The 25,378-nt window shown below is 33.0% G+C and overlaps 1 protein-coding gene across 14 annotated transcripts in view; it reads right to left on the reverse strand.

Annotated features, from left to right (window-relative positions):
• LOC309859927 (uncharacterized protein C8orf34 homolog) overlaps window positions 1-25,378 on the reverse strand; it is a 570,857-nt gene that overhangs the window by 412,210 nt on the left and 133,269 nt on the right. For 13 of the 14 annotated variants that reach the window (XM_082721209.1, XM_082721210.1, XM_082721203.1 and 10 more), the window contains exons 6-7: window positions 22,294-22,466; window positions 14,026-14,192 (exon numbers count right to left, since the gene is read on the reverse strand). In XM_082721209.1, coding sequence (XP_082577335.1) covers window positions 14,026-14,192; window positions 22,294-22,466 — 340 coding nt within the window. Of the gene's footprint in view, window positions 1-13,021; window positions 14,193-22,293; window positions 22,467-25,378 lie in introns of those variants that run through there. The other variant, XM_082721208.1, reaches the window with a different exon arrangement.

Genomic DNA, 25,378 nt, shown 5'->3' on the forward strand with positions numbered 1-25,378 from the left:
AAATAAAAATATAGGTCAAAGATCTTAACAGACATATGTAGATGGCAAATAAGCATATTAAGAGTGCTCAACATCGTATATTATTAGGGAATTGTAAGTTAAAACAAGAGATAACTCTTCATACCTAATAGAATGGCTAGAATCAAAAAAAATTAAAATACAATATGCTAGTGAAGATGTGCCGCAGAAGTATATGGGAATACAAAATGGTTCAGCCACCTCAGGAGACAATTGGCAGTTTTTTACAAACTAAACACAATTTTACTATACAATCCAGTAATCATGTTCTTTGGTATTTACTCAAATTAACTGAAAACCTCATTTACACACAAAAACTTGCCCACAGATATTTTCAACACCATTATTTACAACCACAAAAACTTGGAAGCAACCAAGATGTCTTTCAAGTAGATGAAGGGATAAATAAACTGTGCAGAACTGCGTGGAAGTCAATCTCAGGATCCTATAAACTGCGTAAGTCCAACTGTGTGATGTTCTGGAAGAGACAAAACTAAGGGGAAAGTAAAGGAAATGGTGGTTTCCAGGGGTTATGGGGAAGGAGGCACAAATATGGCATAGAGAATTTGGGGGGGTAATAAAACTACTCTGATGTTAAAATGGAGGATATGTGTATTATACATTTTCATAACTAATAGAATATACAATATCAAAATAAACCCAAGTGTAAAGTATAGATTTTGAATGATAGTAAAGAGTCAATATAAGTTTATTATAACAAACATCCATCTGGTGTGGGGTGTTAATAGAAGGGGAGGCTATGCGTATATGAGAGTGGGTGGTATGTGGGAACTCTCTGTATCTTCAATTCAATTCTCTGTGAACCTAAAAATGCTCTAATACCTAAAGTCTGCTTTATTTTTTTAAATGTTACAACATTGATCATTGATAAATCTTGTAAACGTCATTCAAAGCAAAAGAAATCCTTTACAAAAGACTACATGGTATACGATTCCATTTATATGTAACGCTGAGAGTAGGTATGGTAGATAGATTAAAGATTACCTAGAGGTGAGGGAGTGGGTGGTGTGAGAAACAAGTAGTGACTGCTAAAATTGTGTTTGTTTTGGGGTAAGGAAAGTATTTTTGGATTGTGAAATGCTTGCAAAATTCTGTGAATTATGCAAAAGCCATTGAAACGTACATGTTAAATGAATGAATTTTATGTAATGTTGTAATCTCAATAAAGATGCTTAGAAAAGGATATAATCACATTCACAGTATAGTACTATACATTTTCAGTTGACAGTAAGGGCATTTTCAGGGTCAAATTACCACATCTTTCATTCTTTAAGTCACAGGCACACTGGTAAGAAAGGAAATTTCAATATTTCAAATAAATCATAGTGACCACATTGGAAGAGTATTTATATTTAAAACTGGGAAATTTATCATCAAAGATCAAATTCTGACTTTTGAAGTGCTACTATGAAATTAAAATGACAATTTCTGTTTCTGCTCAGGATTATTCAAACATCATGCTTACAAAAGGCACATATTTTTACAAAACTTATCAGAGGTCACGGTTATAAGACTTTTCCGTAGCAAGGACCCATATGATTGTCTCAAATTACTTTTCATACCTCATGTGCTTTTACATGAAATTCAACCATTATTTCATTTCAGAAACAATAACAAATGTCAACTTTAATTTTAACTCCTGGAATATTATCATGATGTAAAAGTTTACAGCCACAATCTTTATTTGTGAAAATTGCTATTTTATCTTTCAATCCAAATTTTTAGTAAAATGCATAGGTATTAAGTGTACAATGTAATGAGTTTTGAGAAATGTATATGTACCCCCATGTAATGAACAACCCAGTCATATATAAAATATTTCTATCACCTCAGGAAGTTTCTTCATTCTAATCCCTCACCCGGCCCACCATGTTCTGATTTCTATCACCATAGATTAGTTTTGCCTGTTCTTGAATTTCTTATGGTTAAATTAGTAATATATAATCATTTGTGTCTGGATTCTTTAGGTCAGCATAATGTTTATGAGTGTCTTAGTTGGCTTAGGCTGCCATACAAAATATCTTAGACTGAGTGTCTTAAACAACAGATATTTATTTTCTCATAGTCATGGAGTCTGGGAAGTCCAAGATCAACATGGCAATAACTGGTGAGCGCTCTCTCCTTGGGTTGCAGATGGCCACCTTCTCATTGTGTCCTACATGTCAGTTATTCCATCATAACTTGAAGCAGAAGCCCTTGATGTTAAGTTTTAAATGTTGTTTTTTATGTGAAAACTGCATATATATGGCAAGTAAATATACATAAGTTAATTTAAACATGCATTTTAATGTGTGGGTTGCATAGTTAGTGTTTAATTCAAAAGTTTAGGAATCTGATTCTTGAGTTCATCAACTATATAATCTAGGTAAATTTTGCTTTGCAAGGATTTGTGTCCTTTTCTATAGTGTGAGGATAATAATACAGCCTACCCCATGGTTATTGTAATTACTAAGTAATGTATAGAAAGCACCTAGCCGGGGTGCCTGGGTGGCTCAGTGGGTTAAAGCCTCTGCCTTTGGCTCAGGTCATGATCTCAGGGTCCTGGGATCAAGCCCTGCATCAGGCTCTCTGCTTGGCAGAAAGCCTGCTTCCCCCCTCTCTCTCTGCCTGCCTATTTGCCTACTTGTGATCTCTGTCGGTCAAATAAATAAACAAAATCTTTAAAGAAAAAAAAAAAAGAAAGCACTTAGCACAGTTTATTGCATATTATAAATGTACATGATAATATTCTTCATACATCATATAAAAAATATCTAAAATATCACCAAAACATTTTAACAGTAATTATTTCTGTGTAACATTTAACATTTATCTACTTTGACTTCTATAATTTCACTCTTTAAACTGAATATATATCTTTTAATAAGAAGAAATAAATATTATTTTAAAGGACAGTTGACTTCTAGAATATTTGCTATTAGAAGTTCCTAAATTAGCTTATATTGTCAAAATTGCCAGTATTTTTCTAAAGAAAATTATTCTTTGTTCAAGTTTCCTTTTTTTTTTTTTTTTTTTTGCCTATTAGGAAGGTAATAAACAATAAAACAAGTTGATAGCATGCACATTTGAACATTCAGTGGAAAAGCGAACCAAGAATGCCAAAATCCTGAAGTCATTATAAGACCAGTAATGAACACATGACTGTTCTTGCTTTTTCCCCCCTTGAACCAAGAACTACTTAAATACCTGATTCCTAGAGAAAGCAATGATACAATTTAGAAATTATAGCATTCAGAAAATAAACTTATAAATGTGAAATGCATTTCTCTTTATGGCTGGAAATTGTATTTTAAACAAAGATAACATTTCTAAAGGAACAACCATGTTTGTTTATTAGTGGAATAGCGAGGAAATAATCTGAACTTTATCACAAAAAATGTTGGTTTTTTTGATCTTCTTAAATGTATGTTTTAGAAATGTCTTTATTCCAGTTAAAAACTTTTATATTGGAGAATAACTTCTCTTACATTCTTTTTTTCAAGAGAGAAAAGAGTGTGAGTGGTGCAGGGGAGCAGCGAAGTGTGAGGGAGAGAGAGAATCTGAAGGAAGCTCCATGGGAGCATCGGCAGAGATGGGGCTTGGATCTCAAAACCCTGAGATAATGCTTAAACCAAAATCAAGAGTCAGATGCTTAACCAACCAAGCCACCCAAGAACCCCACTTCTCTCACATTGTTAATTTCCTTTATCAAAGTAGAGTGGCTAGGAGTTTGTTTGGCCCTTGGTCCTTTTGTGTTTAGATTATATATGAGCAGAGACACATTTCTTATCTTAAACTACTATTTTCAGTAAAAGATGTCCTTAACTCAGCCACCCAGATGTTAGGAATCAGATAGTATCAAAATCATAAAAATGTTATTTGAGAAAGTTTTAGATTATGAACAACTGAAGTCCACAAAAAAAAAAAAAAAACCCTCTTCCTCTCCTGATATTTTTGCTTATATTATTGGATGTGGATTTTCTGTATCATGAGAAGGTAAAGGATAGCATTATTGGGAAAAAAAAAAAGAGAAGAATGTGTTTTAATATGAAAATGCATATAGCCTGCACAAGCTTTGGAAAATGATTACTTCTTTGAGCCAGTTTTGGAATGTAACAATACTTATTCCCAAGGTAAGTTGGGGTGCATGGGCCAAAAAGTCTCCATGTTTCTACAAACCAGATATCACCTTTCTTAGACTACTTAAGGCCTATGAATGTCAATGACTGTAAATCAGGGAGGCAGAAATCTGGTAACAAAAACAAAAACATATAAGAGAAAATCAAATATAAATTCCTAGGTTTTGATACTATTTTTAAAAAGTTTTAGTATTTAAAATTGCTGAAAATAATTTCTTCAGTCAAATTATTAGGAAAAAAATGGAATATTATAATATTCTCTTCTAATGGGGATATTATCTTTCAATGGAAGAAAAAGCCAAGATTCTTTCTGACACACTGTGGTATTCTCTTATGAGAAAGTAGCCTGTGATTTTTTTTTTTTTTAAGGTAAAAGAAAAAATTAGAAGTAGGACTTAAATATCAAGTGGAGAGTACCTGTTGAAATGATTTCTAAATATGTGGAACGTATCTATATGAGACATTTATGATAAAGACTAAACTTAAACCCCCAAGGCCAAAGTCCTAGGATCTTAATTTCTTACTCACATGTACTAAACCATATCTACTAGATGGAGATAAAAAAGGAATTGGTATATAAATAATATGAAGTACAGTAACAAATCCTTTTCCTAGCTCTAATCCTTTATCAGATGTACTATCTCATATGAATTATTTATTAATCTTCACAAAACCTTATAAGTATTGCCAAAGTTTCTATTTTTCTGATGATGTATCTGATATTAGAAAGAAAAAAGTTAGTGTTCTCAAATCACAGAATTAGTAAGAGGCTACAGTGAAACTTGGAACAAAGGTTGCCTGAATACAAAGCTCATACAAAGCTCATGTATGCTGTTGTTATTTCTAATATCATGCTATACTATCTTTCACAATTAGATTGTTTGTTTTACCAAATTTATAATACTCTACATTAAACTCCTGAAATAGATTTTACTCAAACAAATGTTGGTAATTTAAAAAGTAAATATGATAGTGCTTAAAAGATGAAAAGCAGCTGACCTAATAGGCTCCTTTTTGACAATTCCTGAAAAAGTAAATTTTAAAGAAACTAAAATTTTACATTAAATTTTACATTTGTACTCTGTAAATTCATTTTATATTAATATTAGATATTGAATCTCTTTTGTAGAAAGAAACTAAAATGTTGAAAAGTAAAATAAAATCACTAAATTTAATTTACCTCCATTAGAACAGTGTCATTTTTTTTCCCATTGTGTTCCTTAGTACCCTTCTATTTAAAAGTTTTAGAGCAACTTAAAAAAATATTTTCATGATTATTAAGAGTATTTTCTGAAATTACACACTATAAGACTATTAAAAAAAGAAAATCATAATACTTTCATTCTAACAGAAATTCCTATATAGAATATATAATATAATATATAAATATTTCAGATTTTGAAAAATGTATCTTTAAAATACATTTAAAAAGTGATTTTTAGATATTTCCCTCGTCATCAAATCTGAGAAAGCCAAAAAACCATTTTTAAGTAATATTTTACACTAAAATGTGTAAGACAAATACTTGTGCTTTTCAAAAAGGTATTTTAAAATACCTTTAAAAATCTTTAATGAAACTTTACAGAAACTGTTGCTTTCAGATATTGAAAATAATTAACAAGTTCTATAACCCCTCTATTACTGCATATTCAATATTATAACCTCAATAATTTTAGTTTTCTATTTAGAGATGATTAAATATCAGTAATACTGTAACATGTAGAAATCTAAAAAGATTACTGCTGTTACACAAGAAGTTTTAAACAATTCAGAACAGTTTTAATACCTCTTTAATGCCTATCTTTTTAATGTCAATGCTAAGTTAATAACATTCTGTTGCATATTTTCAAGCAAGCAAAAAATACAATAAAATAGTGATTTTGGTACTACTTTCAAATGGCTCTTACATAGAGTACAAAATTAATTTAAATTCAAACTGTGAAAATCAATACCACAGCTAAACAAATCATCTTGAAGTATAACATCACCATTTTATTATGTATTTGAAATGTGAAAGTTTATTGCAAAAGCAACAAAACCCTAATAATAGTTAACACTGATTTTCAAATTGTTTGTGATTTGATTATACAATGAATTAACGTAAACCCAGAAAAGTATGCTGTATCAATATTTTCATTCTTATCAATATAACTGAAGAGTTTTTAAAGCTTGTAGATTTCTCAACACTTTTATGGTTTTATTTACACAAAAGCATGTAAATATCTGGTACAAAATTCTAGTTTTTACATATCTCATCTTTGTCTCTCCCTCTGTTCAGCTCCCACTTCACTTATGCTAGTGGATACTCTTGTGCATGCACAAAACATTTTTCTTTTCCTCCTAGAAATTACATACTTATATGGAAAAAAATTAAAGACAGTGGAGTAATTTGCTCTGTATCTTTAACCAAACCACATCAGTGTTTGCCCTTTCTTAAATATCCATGTTAAAAATTAAAAAAAGTAATGCATTATATTGATATGTTAATTATTTTGGTTTGCAAATACATTTGTAGCTTTACCTCCTTCTATTCAAGACTTTGATTGTATTATCTTGTGGGAAACATCAATTTTTACTGTTAGCTGCTATTTCCAAAGCTACAGGAAGCTATTTTTTCTCTGATTATAGCCAGACAAAATGTATATGGGGTTGGAGGATATAAATTTACTTGGAAGCAAAGTTCCATCTATAAATTCTAGGTTTTTATCCCAAATATTCCTATTATGACAAAAAGAAAATAATTATTATATATAATATAAATAGGACAGAGAACACCCCATTTTTATTCCTACAACATCCCTATGTCATAGGAAGATTGAAATTGTTACCAACATTTTATAATTAGGTACTTGTAGCTCAGATGACAAAACTAACAGAAGGTAGCATGAGGACTGGAGCTGGTCTTAGAGTTTTTTAGTTCAGTGCTCTGGACATGGACCAATAATCACATCACAATGTGGTTCACACCTTTGCAAGATACTCAATGAAAAGTATGATCTAAATATGGAAAAGCATATTAACTTATATTACTGTTATATGTTAAACAATCTGTAACTTATTTCAAAGTGAGAAATATGTATTAAACAAATTACAAATATACTAAAAGAGCTATTTCTGAAATAAAGGAATTTTCATAGAGGTCTACAGTGGAGAAGAAGGACAATTGTCAATAATATATCTATGGGTTTAGATCTTATTTTCAAACTCTTGACTTTATTCTGCTATGTTGATCTACTTTTACCACTAGAAAAAAATAAAAAAAATTTCTTATTAAATGCCATAAAAGTTTATCAGGTAGGATGACGTATGTTTTTGGTGACATGCAAGTTTGTATTATTTAAAAGCCAATCTCTACATGTAAATGTCAGTTATCATTTGGGAATGTTCCAATATTTTGTTGAAAAGAAACACAAATGAGGAATGAAGAGAATGAATAACAAATGCAATCCCAAACACAAAGTGAGTACTTGTAGAAGACTGTGAAGGGGTCTATCAGTCTTATCTAACAAAAGCAAAGTCAGAATCCCACATAAAGTTTAGAATAATAATCTGATAAAATAGAATCTCAATGAAACCATGTCCACAAGTCTATGCTAGAATCATTTCATAACTTATGTAATTTTTGTACTCTAGCAGTTCATCTTTCAAGAGGCCCTATAAAATATAATATTGGGAGGGAAGACAGAAATAATTCGTAATACAAACTATAGTAACCAAAGCTTCTAAGCAAGACTTGTCCATGTCTTACAGGAAATATTTCAAAAGAGCTTGGTTAACTCAGAAACCTCTATTCCATGCTCTTTTTATTATAAAAATCACACTTTCTATAATTTTATTCCCCTTGCTTTGTGATATATTAGATCAAACAACAAAAAAATGTTTCTCATTGTATGCTGTACAGATCACCTGCAAGAGAATTTCTTAAAGAACAGGAGGAAGGGCATTCCTGTTGGAAATGGTGATTCATGGGATGTATTCAAATCTAATGAACCAAAAATTAGGGATAGAGGGGACTGGAATTTTTATTTAAAATAAGCTTCTTAAGCAAACGAAATTTTGAGAATCATCCCTGAATAGTTAATATTTCATGAAACATGCTCATATTTGTATAAATTTGAACTCCCAGGAAGGTGCAGAGTCACTTTGTAAGTAGAGAAATTGATAAATCTATGATATCTAAATGGGCTAACTGGTAATTGAAGCTAAAATCTATAAATTGCTGGTTCTATACAGATGCCAATGTTCACTAGATGCAACATTCTCTCAAAGCCCAAAGAGATCAAGTAATTAGAAAAATAAAAGATTAATATTCTAGTGCTGTATAATAATATGAATTAGTACAGCTCACATAGCAGGTACATGTTATGTGTTAAATGAAAAAATGTGTCTGGGTGGATTTTCTCAAATGTTGTCACTGTAGTCCAGAGAGACAAACACAGTGCTATTCAACTCCACTTAGAAGACACTTTAGCCTGAACTTACTCGGTCTTTGTGCAGACATTGATGGCTCTAAAGCAAGCTAAAGTTAGAATTCAAAAATACAGGACCATATCCAATAGCAGGACCATTTCACAGAATTTCTATTACAAATATCACACAGCTCAACAATAGTTAATACTTATTACTTAGTATTAACTATTGTTATTACTTATTGTTATTGTTATTACTTATTACTCACATCTGTGTGAAGTCCTAGTTTTTCAAGTATATTAATTCATTTAGTGAACATTTAAAAATATATGTGCAGATTTTTTATAATGTTTGGGTAACTGTGGTCATCAACTGCCAGTTTAATTACTGGGATTTCTGAAAGTATCTTGTATTTTAAAAAAAGAGCTACTTAGATTGAGGTGATCTGGGTGTTATTTTATTCGGTATGTTCTAGATTTCACTGACTTCCATGGTCCTTAAAATCACTATGCTTTAACACCCCACTAATTTGGAATATTTTAACCTCTAATATGTACTCATTGTACAAATTACTCATATGTATTCATTAATATGTACTTAATATGTATCATAGTAAGTTATTTTGGTACTATGCTGAATGAAATTCTAAGCAGTATTTAAAGCAACATTACAGATATTATTAAAGGATCCATAAATTTAACTTTGTGAAGTCCTTGACTTTTTAAAAGAAGCTTTTCTACAAAGAATCTTTATTTTAAAGTGATAACTCTTCTATTGTCCTGGTATTTCCAATGATCAATACTCAAAGAAAACAAAGTTTACATGTTTTTAGACTGGTTCACATACTTAATATCACTAGAATATAAGTATACAGATAGGTAGGTAAGTAGGTAGATTTTTTTTTTTTTAACATTTAGCGTCCTCTCCCCTCTTCTTCTAACATCATTGAATGATAGTATCTATTTTTCACTAATTGAAATACATGTTTTTATTCTGTAAATATGGGTTCTTTCTGTTTTAAGAAGCCTTCAGCTGGGAGAAAAAAAGAACAGAAAGTGAACTTTAAATTTATAAAGACTGGTCACAATGCAAAAGAATTTGCCGTAAGACTGCCTTAATGCAATGAGTTTCTCTTGAAACTTAAGTTTATGTTATATATAATCTGGTAAGATATTGGGGTTTTAGAAATTTAGAAATCACTGTATTCTGCAAAGAATAACAGTATAACTGTTCATAATTACTATATTTAAAACAAATAAAATATATTTGCTATTACCTTGTTTGCTTTTGGTTATAAAATGTTAGTTTTCATTTTTATATGATTGTTTAATTTTATTTATATGATTATACTTTCCAAGACCAGAAAATATAAATGTTTTTTTCTTTTTTTAGCATCTCTGGAATGTGATTTTTAGATATTTGCCTCATCATCGACTCCAAGAAAGCCAAAAAACATTTTTTAAGTAATATCTTACACTAAAATGTGTAAGACAAATACTTGTGCTTTTCAAAAAATTCTGATATTTTCAAGGGAGTATAAGTTATATAGAAAATAATAAAACACATAATTGCAATTAGTATTTCACTAAAAAATAAAATAAAAATGCATGTAATGAAAATGAGCTTACATTTACAAGCTCAAATATCTATTAAATTAGTGAAGTTCCTCAAATTTTCTATGAAAGTTAAGGAAGTAAAAGATTTGGATAGGTTTTTTATAAATCCCTTGCTGTACCACTGTAATTTGTCTTTCTACTTTTGAAAAATTATTGATTTTAATAACTTTTAAAAATACACAAATTTAATCACTGTGATCATTGTATTTCTAGCATAGTTACTAAAATATTAGAGAATATCTTATATTTGAAGATGAGAACTAATTACTTTGAGGTAAGCTGGCAGATACTATATTCATGTCTTCTGTAATTAGAGCACCAATTTCAGTGGTGCTTAAAATTGTTATATCTTAAAATTCCAGAAATTTGGATATTTTGTTCTCTGTTATATATTAATTCCACATTTTTTGTGCTCAGAATTTAAAAGTTATATTTAAAACAATCTTACAGTAAATATTTAATCTACTTTAAAAATTATAGATGCTGTATGTTCTATATTTTCACATGCCCAATACACTTGAATAGAAATCCAAAAACATACAATTAAACAACTCTGAAGAATTAAATCTTAACCAATACGTATTATTAATGCTAGATCCTTTAATAAAAAAATTAAGGTAAGAAGTTTTACTTACTTCTACTTATTCAACTAAAAGACTTATTTTCCTCCTTCAACCAATTTACTGAAGAACAATCCCTTGTTACATTAATATTAATAATTATACTTCTCATTTATTTATCACTTCACAAAGAGTACAGACTACCCTTGGACATAATAAATTTTTCAATCAGTTATACCTCATACAGACAAGTTATACACTGAAAACACATATAAGTTATAGCAAACTTATTCTACACAATGTTGCAGATTTGCAAAAGATATTTTAAATACCAGATGTCTCTCATCTTTTACAATGGTTCTACATACTAAAATTTGATTTCAAATAAATTTTCAGGAACTTAGCATTCGTATTTTCTTCAAATATGTACAATCATGTATGTTTCTGTGGGACCAGGCTTCAAAAAACTTGGACTTAAAATTCTTTAATAATAAACAATATGATTGAAATCTAATATTGAAAGAGCTGGAAAAGTAGACATCAGTTTCTAAATTGATTTGGCAATATAACATCAATTGATTAGTCAGGGATTGAAATCTACTGAAATATTAGTAGAGACATAGATGGCTACTGAAGATGTCAGATCTTAAAACTGAATAACTTAATAATCATTTTATTTTATATCCATACTCATCCATAATAATCATTCATCCATTACTATATCTTGACTGAAAAAGTTTTGACTTTTATATTAACTGAAATTTTTCACATAAATCTGTTTGATTTCATGTAAGAGATTAATCATCATCTTAGATAAAAGCATAAGTAAAATTTTAAATCATGAATTTATATATACTACTTTTGAAGAAAACTGAGCTTATATTTTAAATATTTATTTTCTAAATAATTGAATGGATAGGAATACTTGGGTCTTAAAGACATATATTTCACATTCAAGTACCATTTTACATAATTAGTGAACTTCTAGGCAAAACAGTCTTTTGGACACAATTTTCTTCTATATGACCTTTGTTCACTGAGAAAACTAGGCAACAGGGCTGTATATGGCATTATTTTAGAGGATAGCCCAGTGGACTTGGAACATTCCATGTCATGGCAGAGCAGTCTCATGATCTAGTGACCAGCATTAGTATACTACTGCAGCCTATGCTGAGATAATGTAGAGTTACATAGAGAAAGTCCAAACTTTCGAATATCTCTCATTCTTAAATTTGCTCAGACCACAGACTAAAATGTCTAAATGAAAAAAAAAAATCCCAAAAACAAACAAACAAAAAAACCTGAGGACCAGCTATTAACTGTCCAAATTAAATAGTCTCCAAAACCTGTCTGGTCTTCAACTCGGGAGACTAGAAACTTCAGAGGAGCTGAGATCTGGAGGGTACCAGCACTGACAGACACTTGGGTTTCTGTAAAGGACTCCTCAGTATCACTGAAGTTTATGATTTCCCGCACCCTGTTGAGATACTCCTGAGGCTATCAGGAAATCCAAAGTGATTTGGAACATGCCTGGATTTCTTCAAAGATTATCTTTGCAAGTTAAGTATAACTGCCTTCCTGGGGATATCAACTGACCAAGAGCTGTCATGTAAAGGAAAGGAGAGAGAGAATACTATCGGCACAACCCAGTGTCGATGTACCAAAAAGCTAACCTTGATGTTATATGGACAACCTCTTGGCCCTTCCATTGACAGTCACAATTTAAGTCTTGCCCCCTTCACTGTTACTGACCAAAGCAAAGGAACAATTTACAGGCACTGTTACAGAGCACAATAGCAAAAGAGGCTATTCTTACAAAGTGCAAACCTACAAGGGTAATGACCATACTCTGCCTGCTGTAACTCCATCTACTTGTCCTCCACCACTGCAATTGGTTTCTCTATGAAACATTCCCTGGCCACCATCCCCTACCTCCACATTAGGTGTTATCCCTACATTAAACTGTGTGCTTAATCAAATTAGCACCTGTAGCAAAAACTACTATGTATTTACATTTTTATTTCAAACACTAGAAATGTAAAGTTCCTGTAAACAGGATCTATGATTATTTTATTTTTTATGTCCCTAGGACTGAGCTCAGTGCTTAGCACATGGTAAGTGCTTGGTAAACACTGTCTGAGTTGAAGCTGAATGAGGATATCACAACATCAGGCACATCTCCCACATCAATGATTTGGAGATGGGGAGAAGAGATTCGTTTAAAAAAAAAACAAAAACAAAACAAAAACCACCCAGACTTTGTTGTTCTTTAAAAAAAAAAAAAAACAGTATTAAAACATCAGGAAACATCAGTGACCTTGCCATCACTGAGTAAATAACATCTTTGTAGGTCTATGCAAGGAGACCTATACCATTTTTTATCATGATAACATTTTACTTCCATAAACACTTATAACCCAGGAAGCTGGTTTAGGAAAAAAAAGTTTAAATGTCTATATATTTCTGGGACTCCTTATTCTATGTTAAACTTATTTGCAGCTCTCAAATGATTACATTATTTATTTTCTGGGACTCCTTATTCTATGTTAAACTTACTTGCAGCTTTCATATGATTACATTACTTATACCCTTTAGTACATGATTAAAAAGTATTTAGAAATTGTTTTAGTGACTTAGAATAAAGGAAAGTTCAATTTTAAAAAAAGTACTACCCAAAGATTTATGGTTAAATAAAAACACACATTTACTTTACTTAAGATATAAAGGGTTCCCTACATATACAACAGGTTTTTCATGAAAGTAACAAGCTTATGAAAACCCTGAAATCTTGCAAACTCTCCTCTAACTTATGGAAGACAAAGAACACTAATTTACTAACTGCCATCTAAATTTTACTGTATTTTTCTAAAACATCCTTGAAACAATAGGGGAACATCTTGGGGTAAGGGCTGAAATACGTATTTTGGATATATTTTATAGACAAAATATGTGATCAAGGCAACCATAATCAGAGAATAAAGCAGACAGACTTGAATTTTTATCACAATTGCACATGGAATAAAGGTTGAGTAAGGAGTCAGAAGGTAAAGTGCTGCATATACAAAGCACAAAATACAGTCTAATAAATACTTCACATGCTTAGGTGATTTCAAGTTAGTTCTTACATGCAACTTTGTGAAAGGATAATGTATAGAGTATATGTTAAATGATTTCTTTCCCCTAAGACAAAACTATTCAAAAACTTTAAAATCTCTTAATCACTACACATTTTTACAATGCCAGAGAAGAAGAAAAAGAGAAATTATTAATTTTTAAAATTACCCAGCAATTCCATTGCATCATCTTCATTATCAATATCTTCTTCTGTTACAGATGGGGTAGGGCTGTGGAGAGACTCAAAAGAATCTTGAGAGAGCATTGCTGCCAGAAGTTTCTTATGTTGCTGTTGCTGCTGTTTTAATCCTTTAGTCTTGGGCTCCACCTTTAAGCTGAAGAAATATTTAAATGTTAGTTTTCAATGATGACAACTCTATTAATTAGCTCTAATAAATGAAATAATCTAAAACCAAATTTTCATTTGATTAATTTCACTATGTGAAATTATAGTCATATTAGCAATATCTTCCCTAAGGATAAGGGAAATACAGACGGTCTTCCTTCCTAGACATCCTTTGGTACCTCATTGACCATCTCACAAATAAGTATAGGTAAGAAATATGGCAAACTGAAACTCTGCCCCACTTAAGGGAGGAGGTGCTACTCAGCTCCTACCAATTGTCACCAAGTCATAATGAGAGCCCACTGTTAAAGAATTTTTCTGATTTTTTTAAAGAGGAGGCAGAAAATCCAGATTTTTATATGAAATTCCTTGACTTACAAACAAATGTAATGGGATAGCTATTTTAACATACTATGACAAGATTATTTTTTTAAAAGTTTATTTATTTGAGAGACAGAGAGAGAGAACACAAGCAGCGTGGAGGGGCAGAGGAAGAAGGAGAAGCAGACTTCCTGCTTAGCAGGGAGCCAAATGTTGGGGTTTATCCCGGGACACCAAGATCATGACTTGAGTCAAAGGTAGACACTTAACCAACTGAGCCACCCAGGCACCACAGACAAGATTATTTTAAATGACAATTTTAATTTCTTTTTTTTTTTTTTTAAGATTTATTTATTTGTTTGAGAGAGAGAGCACAAGTAGGGGGAGAGGCAGAGAGAGAATCCTCAAGCACATTCCCCGCTGAGCACGGAGCATGACTCGGGGCTCCGTCCAGAAGATCATGACCTGAGCTGAAATCAAGAGCCTGCCATTTAACAACTGAGCCACCCACACAACAAAAAATTTTAATTTCTATGATTAAAGTAAATTTCCTCATTGTCCTATCATGCTGCCTAGATCTTGGGGTAGGATGAGGTAAAAGAAAGGATGGATACAGAACTGGCAATTAAATGTTTCTCAGGTTCTTCCAGTCTAGAGGGTCTGTAAATTTGGAAGAGTTTCTTGGTGATAAAGCTGGGATCCTTTGGGTAAATGTTGCCTTTCATGGTTCCCTCTCCTCCAAATTCTCAAGACAGTGTCGGACCGGACAACTTACAAGTACAAACAGCGAACACATAGAGTTTCAAAAACTGTCCCTAAGTTCTTCTATTCTCTGTAATTCAATTTATTTTCCTGTTATTGTCCAAAGAAAGGAAATGCCAATGTCACCCCATAAAATAAAAAACACATGATATGTAGAGGAAGTCTTCCCCAAGCAGGATGGAAAGATAACACTTTCTAAAGGTAAAGAACCATAAGGCAAATAGGTTAAATGCATTGTCCCCACTGCCTCCAGGCCAAAATGCTGAGGAAGCTTGACAAAAAACAAAAATAAAGAACCAACCAGATAAATTTCAGGGCACAGATCAGAACATTTCAAGCTGTCTTAATAGAAGTACCAGGTTCAGCACTGTCAAAGTAGGGAATGGAAAGAGCAAAATGACATTGCATGTCACCAGTGAGCAAAGATCAATCAGCCCCACCTCCCTGTTCACCTCCAAATTAGGGTGAATATGTTAGAGAAGGTCAGGGGAAATAGGGATGGAGAAAAAGCTTTTATTTTTCCACACTAATGCTGGTTAATATAGAAGAAATGACAGATTCAGAAAACCATCATTTTGCAACCACCAAAATAGTTTAACTCTTCAGGCTAGAATCACCAATTAATACTAACGTTCGTTGTTGAAAGATTGTTGGGGGAAGTTGACTGTCAAAATCTCAAGGTGTTTTCAACAGTTCACTAATGTTTTTAATTGATTTTTTTGGCTTTGAAATAATTACAGATTTACATGTAGTTCTAAGAAATGATAAAGAGAGATTCTATGTATTCTTTCTTTGCACTGTTTCCATCAATAACATTATCTTATAAAACTAGAGTACAATATTATAACCAGGATCCTGACAATGATATGATTTTCCGATCTCATTCAGATTTCCCATTTTAACTGTACTCATTTGTATGTGTATGCCTGTGTGTATTTAGTTCTAGATAACTTTAGTACTTGTGTAGGTTTGTGTATCATATACCGACCATCAGAATCAAGATACAGACCATTTCAAACACCACAAGACTCTTTTCTAACCACTCCTGCTTTCCTCCACATGCCTTCTTCCCTGTCTGTAATCCTTGGAAAAACTAGTCCGTTCTCCATTCTTTTAATTTTATCATTTCAAGAATAATATAGGAGCACCTTGGTAACTCAGTCATTAAGCGTATGCCTAGGGCTCAGGTCATGATCCCAGGGTCATGGGATTGAGCCCCACATCACGCTCCCTGCTCAGTGGGAAGCCTGACTCCCTCTCCCACTGCCTCTGCTTATGTTCCCTCTCTTTCTGTGCCCTCTCTTTCTTGGTGGTCATGAATTCACAATGATACCAGTCAGTGTAGCCAAGTGTTCTCCACTGGAAGAAGTGCATGCCAGTTCAGCCACAGAACAGACAAAGAGTTAGATTTAAATAAGGTAGTTTTACCACACAAGGAAAACAAAGGACAAAAGAGGTAAGGGAACCAGGATATATTCAATAAGTAGATCAAAATAATGAATCAAAAAATAAAAACTACTTCCCTTCCAATTTCCCTCAACTCCCTTCTCCTGAAGGAAATTGGAAGGAGAGGTGAACCATGAAAGACTATGGACTCTGAAAAAGAACCTGAGGGTTTTGAAGGGGAGGGGGGTCAGAGGTTGAGGGAACCATGTGGTGGGTATTAGGGAGGGCACAGATTGCATGGAGCACTGGGAGGGGTGCAAAAACAATGAATACTGTTACACTGAAAAGAAATGAAAAATTTAAAAAGAAAAAATAAATAAAAAAAAAGAACAAACTATTTGTGACAGCAAATAAATAAATAAATAAAAATAAAAACTATATGAGTGGCAAGAAAAACTCAGTAGAACCAGTATATTTGGGTCCTAGTTAAAGCTGGGTACCAGAGGGAATGAACTAGAAAGACAGAAGGTGTAGTCAAAAAGTGAAATACATAGAAACTGACACTAGAGTTTGCAGTTAATAATAATGAGTCCTAGATATAACAGAGGGAATAGGTGAAGTAGGGTGGAATTCAAGATCAGTAGTGAAGAGTAGGCAAAGGAAGAAGACGCTAGGTGGAGAGGAATCATTAATAATGTTATTAACTTCATCAAGATAGAAAGGGTGCAGGGGAAAGTGACAGTTGAGCCAGATGCTTGTATATTTAGGACAAAGGGAATGACCTGGGAATTGACAAATTATTGCTACAAGAAGTGGTGGAAGACTTTCATGGATAAAACATGAAATTCACAATAAGATACTTTATTAGGGAGAAAGGAGACAGCAAGGTCTACAAGCAGGAAAGGGGAGCAAGGATGACACCTTCCTCTATTCCAACTCCATTACCTATAGATTGTAGAAGTGAAAACACAACATTAGAGAGAAAATAGCACCCTGCCTCAGGGAAGCAAGACTTTTACTGCAGACGAGTGGTGAGTGGGATGGGGAGAGGTTAGGTGCCTTATGAGAAAGAAGAGCAATTAATACTTCAATGTAGTAATTATACAATCTAGGACGTCATTTTACTTTGGTTCAAAAAGATAAATTCTAAACCAGATCAGATGGAAAAGGAGGCTTTAATGTGGCCACTCCTCTCCCTCAGCTTATCTCTCCAGGTAGCACCTTCCTTCCCCTCCTGATGGCATACATCCTGACTACTGCTTCTCTCCTTTGGACCCCACTCTTCCCTGGATATCTGGCCCTGCTGTATTCTTGTTTCTGAATATAGGTTGGTAAGTATTAGTTTTATCTGATCCCAGGTGCATTTTTTGGTGGAAAACTGAATTTCTTCTCTCTTAATCCTTCTCCTACGCTTGTTTAGTTCACCACTGCAGCCTAGCAGGTAGAATCTGTGCCCTTCCTCTCGACTCTACTTGGAAATTAAAGGACTCTCCTTGCAATAAGGCCCAGGTTGTTGAAGGGAGGTTATAAAGAGTTTCTTTGAATCTAGGATGTTCTTTTTCATATTGGTCTCACCCAGTATCTAGCACAAATTCACTTTTTCTTTCTGAACTCCATTTTTTAAACACACTAAATAAAGTAAGAATTAATTTAAGAATATGTATATGAGTCTTACTTGACAGATATGAAAATTGAGAGAAAATATATTGGTAGTGAAAAAGAAAAAAGGGAAACTATGTAGATTGGAATACTGATGATAAGGAAGAAATGGTATATTATAGATGCATAACTCCTATTCAAAAGCCAACAATGAGCATGATAATTTCATAAAGCTTGCAGTAAGTATTTTCCTGAATCTCATTAAAATACATGGTTTGGTCATGAAGATAGTGGTAGGCCATGAGTCCTAGACAGTAAGTTCAAAATGTTGCTGGTCTCATAAGAAACCACCTATGAGTCTGAAATCCATAGGTAATTAGCAATATTTTCATAAAATAACTTGAATTAGGATATGTATCTCCTAAAGAAATAAATGAATAAATGAGAAAGAACAAATTTTGAACATATCAAAATAACCTCATCAACCTTCTGAAATAAATGCATGATTTAGTTACATACTTTTTTGGCTCTAAAAAAGAAATGTGTAGTCATAAGGTACATCTTTGCATGTTTTAGATATTTTTAAGGCCTCTTTTTTTTATTCCTTTGACAGATTAATTTTTGATTAATCAATATTCTCTCTCCTTAAAATTTACAAGTTAGAATATCCCTAAAATAGCTTAATTCAGTCTCTGAAATGTATTACATATTTTATATCATGTCCACAATAGCCAAAATCTGACAATATTAAGGTTGTTTGTGGACTTCTTACGTAAAGTCGTGCCCCTTATTAATTTTCATCCTTTTTATTCTGGTTTATTTTCCATCTTGCCACTAATCACTACTTGAATTTATGGTATATGTTTGCATATTTACTTGTTTATTATTTGTCTCTTCCTGCCAATTGAGGAAGCTCTAAAAAAAGGGGAACATTTCTAGGCTCTAACAGATACATGAGAAGCAATTAGGAGCTTTAAAAAAGAAACACTGCTTAGTGGAAAGTGAATTTAGCTTTTATTTTAATATTTAATACATATTTCTAAATTATAAGATTTTCTATTCATTTTATGGCATATTTACCATCTAATAACAATGCTCACTGAACAAATAAAGCCAATTTACCAGATCTATAATATTTATTGATATTATTCTTGCTTTAATAAAGTAGTTAAGCTCAGAGGAGCTTCATTAGGCTTTCAAGGCTTGATAAGCCTATTTACAAACTCACATTAGAATTTAGCTAGTAATTTTAGGAAATCCATTACCCAGCTTTGGAAACTTTAATTAAGATGGCTTAAAATAGAAAAATATGGCTTCAAACAGAATTATATAGATCTATTACACTCATTTTTAATTTACATTTACATTATCAATGTATGATTATTTTTAATATCTCTAAATGTGCAATAAACACATAGATTTCCCATTCCCATTAAATGGCTAGATAAGCCATTGCAATTCATGCCAATTGGTATAATTAAAAAGCCTTCAATCATTCCCCAATGTTTTCACCTTTTTCTTCTATAAATCCCCATTCTTTTTCTTGCTTAGATCCTTTAATTTTACTTAATAGAACCTTATGGAAAATCTAAGAAGAATGTGTTGGGAAAATGACCATGTGCACAGAACCTTGTCCACATAAGTTAATTTCAAGAGATCCACAGACCTCTTGGGTCCATCCAGAGACTACAGAGTGGTCAAGGACCCCATGTCAGTCACTCTTCTCATATCCTATTAGTTTCTCCATATTGCTCTCATAACCACTTTCTTTTTAACTAGCACTTAACCCTTCAGGTGACAGCTTTGTGTTCTAAAGTTGCTGACCCTCTTTATACAATGTTCCATATGCAGGACCTAAGGAGAAAAGTTGGCTCTGTACTAAAGATGGAGTGTTGTTAATAACAGCCATTCAAATGAGACTCGAGCATTTAACAACATTGTGATAGGAAAGGGCAAAAAGTTAGGATAGACTATAAACAACCCTTCTTATAAATAAGCTTTATTTAGCAGATGTCTACTCACAGCCTTCTATGTGCCTCCTTCACTCATATAACAGATGTCTGTTGGTAATGACAATGTTCCAGGCCCAGTAGGGGAGAGAAAAATGGAAGAAGTCACCTTGAAAATTAATTCTCCTTCTGAAGCCTGGAATACCACTTAGCCTGTTAATGTTTAAGATTGCTATACTACAAGTTCATTACTATTTAAAGGCAAAAGCTAATGCTCGAGTTATAACGTCTAAAGTCATTAAAGAATTTCTCCCAATCCATTTTTATTCATCTAAATCAAATCTATTGCTATGTGAGTTCCTGATATAAATTCAGAATCCTGTTTGGTATTAGAAGATGGGAGAGATACAGTTTCTAACCCATAGTTTATTGCTATTCTTTAAACTAAGTTCAAGTATGCACGCATTCTTTCTGTTTTGATGGGGCATCGGGGTGGGATTTCATCTGTCTTCATTTCATAGAGAATACCTCAATTCATTATTTAAAGATAGAGAACAGTAACATTAAGAAAAAATTTTCATAACAAATACTTGAGAGAGATCTTCATAGGTTGAGTTTTCTGGGAAAGGGATTTGACTTACACTGAAGGAAATATTCCCCTTTATTGGGTATTTAGGAGGGAATCAGAGATCACTGAAGCCAGGAAGAAAATAGAAGCACTAACATTTGCAATAAATAGCTCCGATTATTATTATGACTAAATGAAAGCAAAATGAAAGTTGACATTTCTCTACTTTACATTAAAGATCTGGCAATGACTTAAGATAAAGGTCTAGTGGGTTTCATAAGTCTGGTATTAAAAATAAAATTACCCTCATTGACAGGTGAAATTGATCTGGCATTTCACAAAAGAAGGTAAATGGATTTTTTAAAATGGTTTTCTTCTCCTTACACAGGACACTTCAACTATTTAAATAATTTAAAAGTTATTTCTCAATGGAAATAGAATCAATTTTCTATATGCCTGAAGCACATTAATGAGTATTCTGAATTTCCTTCCTTCTAGCCAAGTGATAAGTCAAAGTAAAAAGAAAAAAACCCTGAAAGCTATTACATTGTAGAAAATACAATTTTCTCCTTGAGAAAGAATAGTTACTGGTTGCTGCTAAATTTAATGTAGGAAATACAAAGTTACTCTGGCTATGCTATGTATAGGAAAAACTTTTCTGTGGTGGTCAGCTAATAGCACCCAACGAAAGTTGTGGTGCTCTCACATTCAATTCACGAGCATTTAAATCTATTTTCTCAGGCTTGTGTAAGCCATGCTTCCATATGCTTTTTTACTCCAACTTCTTGTGGAAGTTTTCATTTTGGGATTTTACTTACTGCAATTGGTATTACAAAAACAAGAAAAAGGTTGTCCTGAATATACTTTTTTCTAATAAATATGATCTGGACATTTCAAATATGCTTCACTTCTATCAACATCTCCTACCACTGTTTTGACCATCATAAGACTGAGTAAGTGAAATATGGGCTTTCAAATTCACAAATCACAATTAAATATAGAATATGAAAAGAATAATGTTCAATCATAGTTACCAACTCTAAATGTAAACGGTTCTAAACCAAGGTTTTCTCTCATATTCTCCATTAATTCTGCTTCATTTGGTCTATAATACATTTAATAGTTTTCTTCTTGTTGATCAGCTGCATCTCTCTGGTAAATGAGAAGCCTTTCATCTCCAATTCTTAATAGTCAGCCACTCCCTGCCCAGCATTATAGTGGGTCTTGAATGACAGCCTATGTCTTTGAAATTATTTCTCTATTTGGTTTTAGTAGCAAAGAGATGGTGATTTTCTTAGATAAAAAGAAAAAATTAAGACCAAAATCCAAAAGCAAATCTGCAAAATTTTAATTTTAAAACAGAGAAATTAATTTCCAACTTATGTGGAACCCAACATAATTTCCTATATAAAATTGTTAAGTTATTTCATCAAAATCACATCCTTGGATTTATTTCCCCATTCGCTTTTAACAACCAACAATACTCAGAAGGCATTTCATCTCACCTTCCTGCGGGGCTAGAGCTATTATCTTCATTTTCCCATTGTTCATTTTTACTTCTTGGAACTGGGGGCTGGAGCATTTCAGCAGCCAGTGGGTCAGCATCATTCTCTTCTCGACCAATCCATTCTCCAATCACACGGGGTCTCAGAAGAGAAGAATTAAATGCCACTGTTTCCTAAGAAGGAGAAAAGAATGTACTTGACTCAGATGACTTACACTTATTAATGGGACAACAGGGCAATTATTTTGTCCAGAGTTTTGACTGCCTCTGCAAATCAAAATTTTCCTTTTTTTCTTTCTGAATTGACTCAAAATGTGAGGTCTCTCCATTTCTGTTAGGTGACTTACTCTATGTAATTTGTGCTGACTCCTGAAGGTCACTGTGACAAAGGATCCAGGAGTGAAATCTTAGATTTGGATTTGGAAGGCTGCGTGTGTATTCTCAGGAAGGAGGAGCTGAGACTAGCATTTGTGACAGAAGGAAAAGTGTATGGTAAGGCTCTAACACTGAAAGAGCTCAGAGTTGCTGGGAAATGGTAAATAGTTTCTTAGGAGGAAACTGGTGTGAGGTCAGAGAAAAAAGTCAAGAAACGATGGTGGAAGGATGCTCGATTGCCTCTGATTGTGGAGCAGTCTGAACCTGTAGGGATCCAGTAGAGATTGGAAGTAGGGCAGTATCAATGACAGGCATGGTGTGCTAATTCAAAAAATGTTAGGGGCGCCTGGGTGGCTCAGTGGGTTAAGCTGCTGCCTTCGGCTCAGGTCATGATCTCAGGGTCCTGGGATCGAGTCCCGCATCGGGCTCTCTGCTCGGCAGAAAGCCTGCTTCCCTCTCTCTCTCTCTGCCTGCCTCTCCATCTACTTGTGATTTCTCTCTGTCAAATAAATAAATAAAATCTTTTAAAAAAAAAATGTTAAAGTGACCTCTTTTCATAGATTTTCATATGATGTGGGTCTTAAAATGATACTTAAACTACTTAAATCATTTAATAATTTGAAAGGTACTAGAATACTGAATTGTGTAATTGCTAGAGATATCTCAGTAAGTGGGAAAAAAGGTTAAAAGCAATGTTTACTCTATGATCTTAGTTTTGTTTTAAAAATTCATAGGGGAGGTGGCTGGGTGGCTCAGTGGGTTAGAGCCTCTGCCTTCGGCTCAGGTCGTGATCCCAGGGTCCTGGAATCAAGCCCCACCTCAGGCTCTCTGCTCAGCGGGGAACCTGCTTCCCCTCCCCTCCTCTCTTTCTGCCTGCCTCTCTGCCTACTTGTGATCTCTCTCAAATAAATAAATAAAATATTTTTTAATTAAAAAAATAAAAATTCATATGGGTGTATATCAATATTTTGTGCTGGTGTCAGCCTCTCAATAACCAATGTTGTGGTTCTCATGATTGCAAGATGCCCTTCAGCAATAGCCATCAGGAGACTTTGGAAAATTAAAAGTTTATTGTTTAGGGGCACCAGAGTGGCTCAATTCCTTAAGCAACTGCCTTGGGTTCAGGTCATGATCCCAGAGTCCTGGGATCGAGTCCTGCATTGGGCTCCCAGCTCCACAGGGAGTCTGTTTCTCCCTCTGATTTTCTCCACTCTCATGCTCTCTATCACTCTCTCTCTCTCAAATAAATAAATAAAATCCTCTAAAAAAAAGTTTATTGTTTATAAGACCTGTAAAGTATACAGCACACCTGGGGGTCACACAGTGAAATCATAGGTAGAGAGTGAAAGAGAGAGCACTAGCAATCACAATGCTGGGGTTCTGCTTTTATTGGAGTTGAGGGTGGAAGCCTAGGGTTTAGTGGACTCACTCTTTAAAATTTTAAAAATAAATCAATTTAAAAAATGGTCAGTTTAAAAAATAAGATTGGGAATTAAAAGCTTGGGGAGAGAAAAAACAAGTGGCCCAAATCGTCAGTAATTGAAATCAAACAAGATCTCTAAAACAAAAAAGCTTCAGCCAGGGGAGGTGGCTGGGACCTTTATCTAGTTTACTGTGGCTAACAGTATGTTTATTGGAAATAGCCATCTTTGAAGTAGACACTTTGACAATCAAGGCTTAAGTGGGGCACTTGGATTACAAAAAGGAAAAAGAAAAACCAATTGTTAGAGTTTAACTACAGTCCACCATTCATACACTAATTACTCATTTATTAATTTTCTCATATTTATTAAGACCCACTGTGTGGCAGATACTGCTTTATTTTTGGGAAAAACAACAGTAAAACCATAATTTGGTGGTTTTATCTGAACAGAGACTACAGGTAGTTTTAGTTTCTTCTTTTTGTGTTTCTATGTCTCTGTAAACTTATGATAAATATATACTTGTCTTATAATAAGAAAAAATGCATTTTAAAAATAACCTGATGTGAGAAACATAGGCTTGACTTAAATTATGTTTCCTTATAGTTTTTAGTATTACGAGAGTTCTGAGTAATTTCTTAAAAATTCAGACCTGGTCTTCTGAGTCTTTACAATTCTCCAAAATGTTATATAAATACAACACAATGCATATATGGCATAACAGTAAGTACAATATAATATTGATTAGTTTACAAATATAATACCAAAGGCAACATGTGAAATATGATTAGGATATATTTGATGAATTTATCCAAGTGATAACAAGGGACAGAAAATAGTTGGATATCTTAATACTGACTTCCTAGCCCACATGAAAATGTACCAGATACATTTTGGTAATCAGTGCTTGTATAGCAGCAAATAATCTGAATTCTTTCTGTATTTATGTCCCCATAGTCAGGAAATCAAAGCACTATAATGATTTTCTGCTGTGAAATCATGCAATCAAATTATTGTCTTGAAATTACTAGAAAGACACATTCACCTATCACAATTTAATATCATTTGAAGTATAACAATTAAAATTAACAGCAATAGTGTTAGATTTTAAACCTGTATTTGTTTTTAAAAGCAAACTGAAATAAAGGCATGTTTTCAAATTTAAAAAAATTATAAACATATTTATAGCCTCAGGATTAATTTTGGCCTGCATCTGAAGTGTTACTTATTTTGTGAATTTTACTTTCTCCAAATGTAAAACAGTGATGATGGGAATTATAAACCTACTGT

This window comes from Mustela nivalis (genome assembly GCF_964662115.1).
Source record: "Mustela nivalis genome assembly, chromosome: 2".
Lineage (NCBI taxonomy): Eukaryota > Metazoa > Chordata > Mammalia > Carnivora > Mustelidae > Mustela > Mustela nivalis.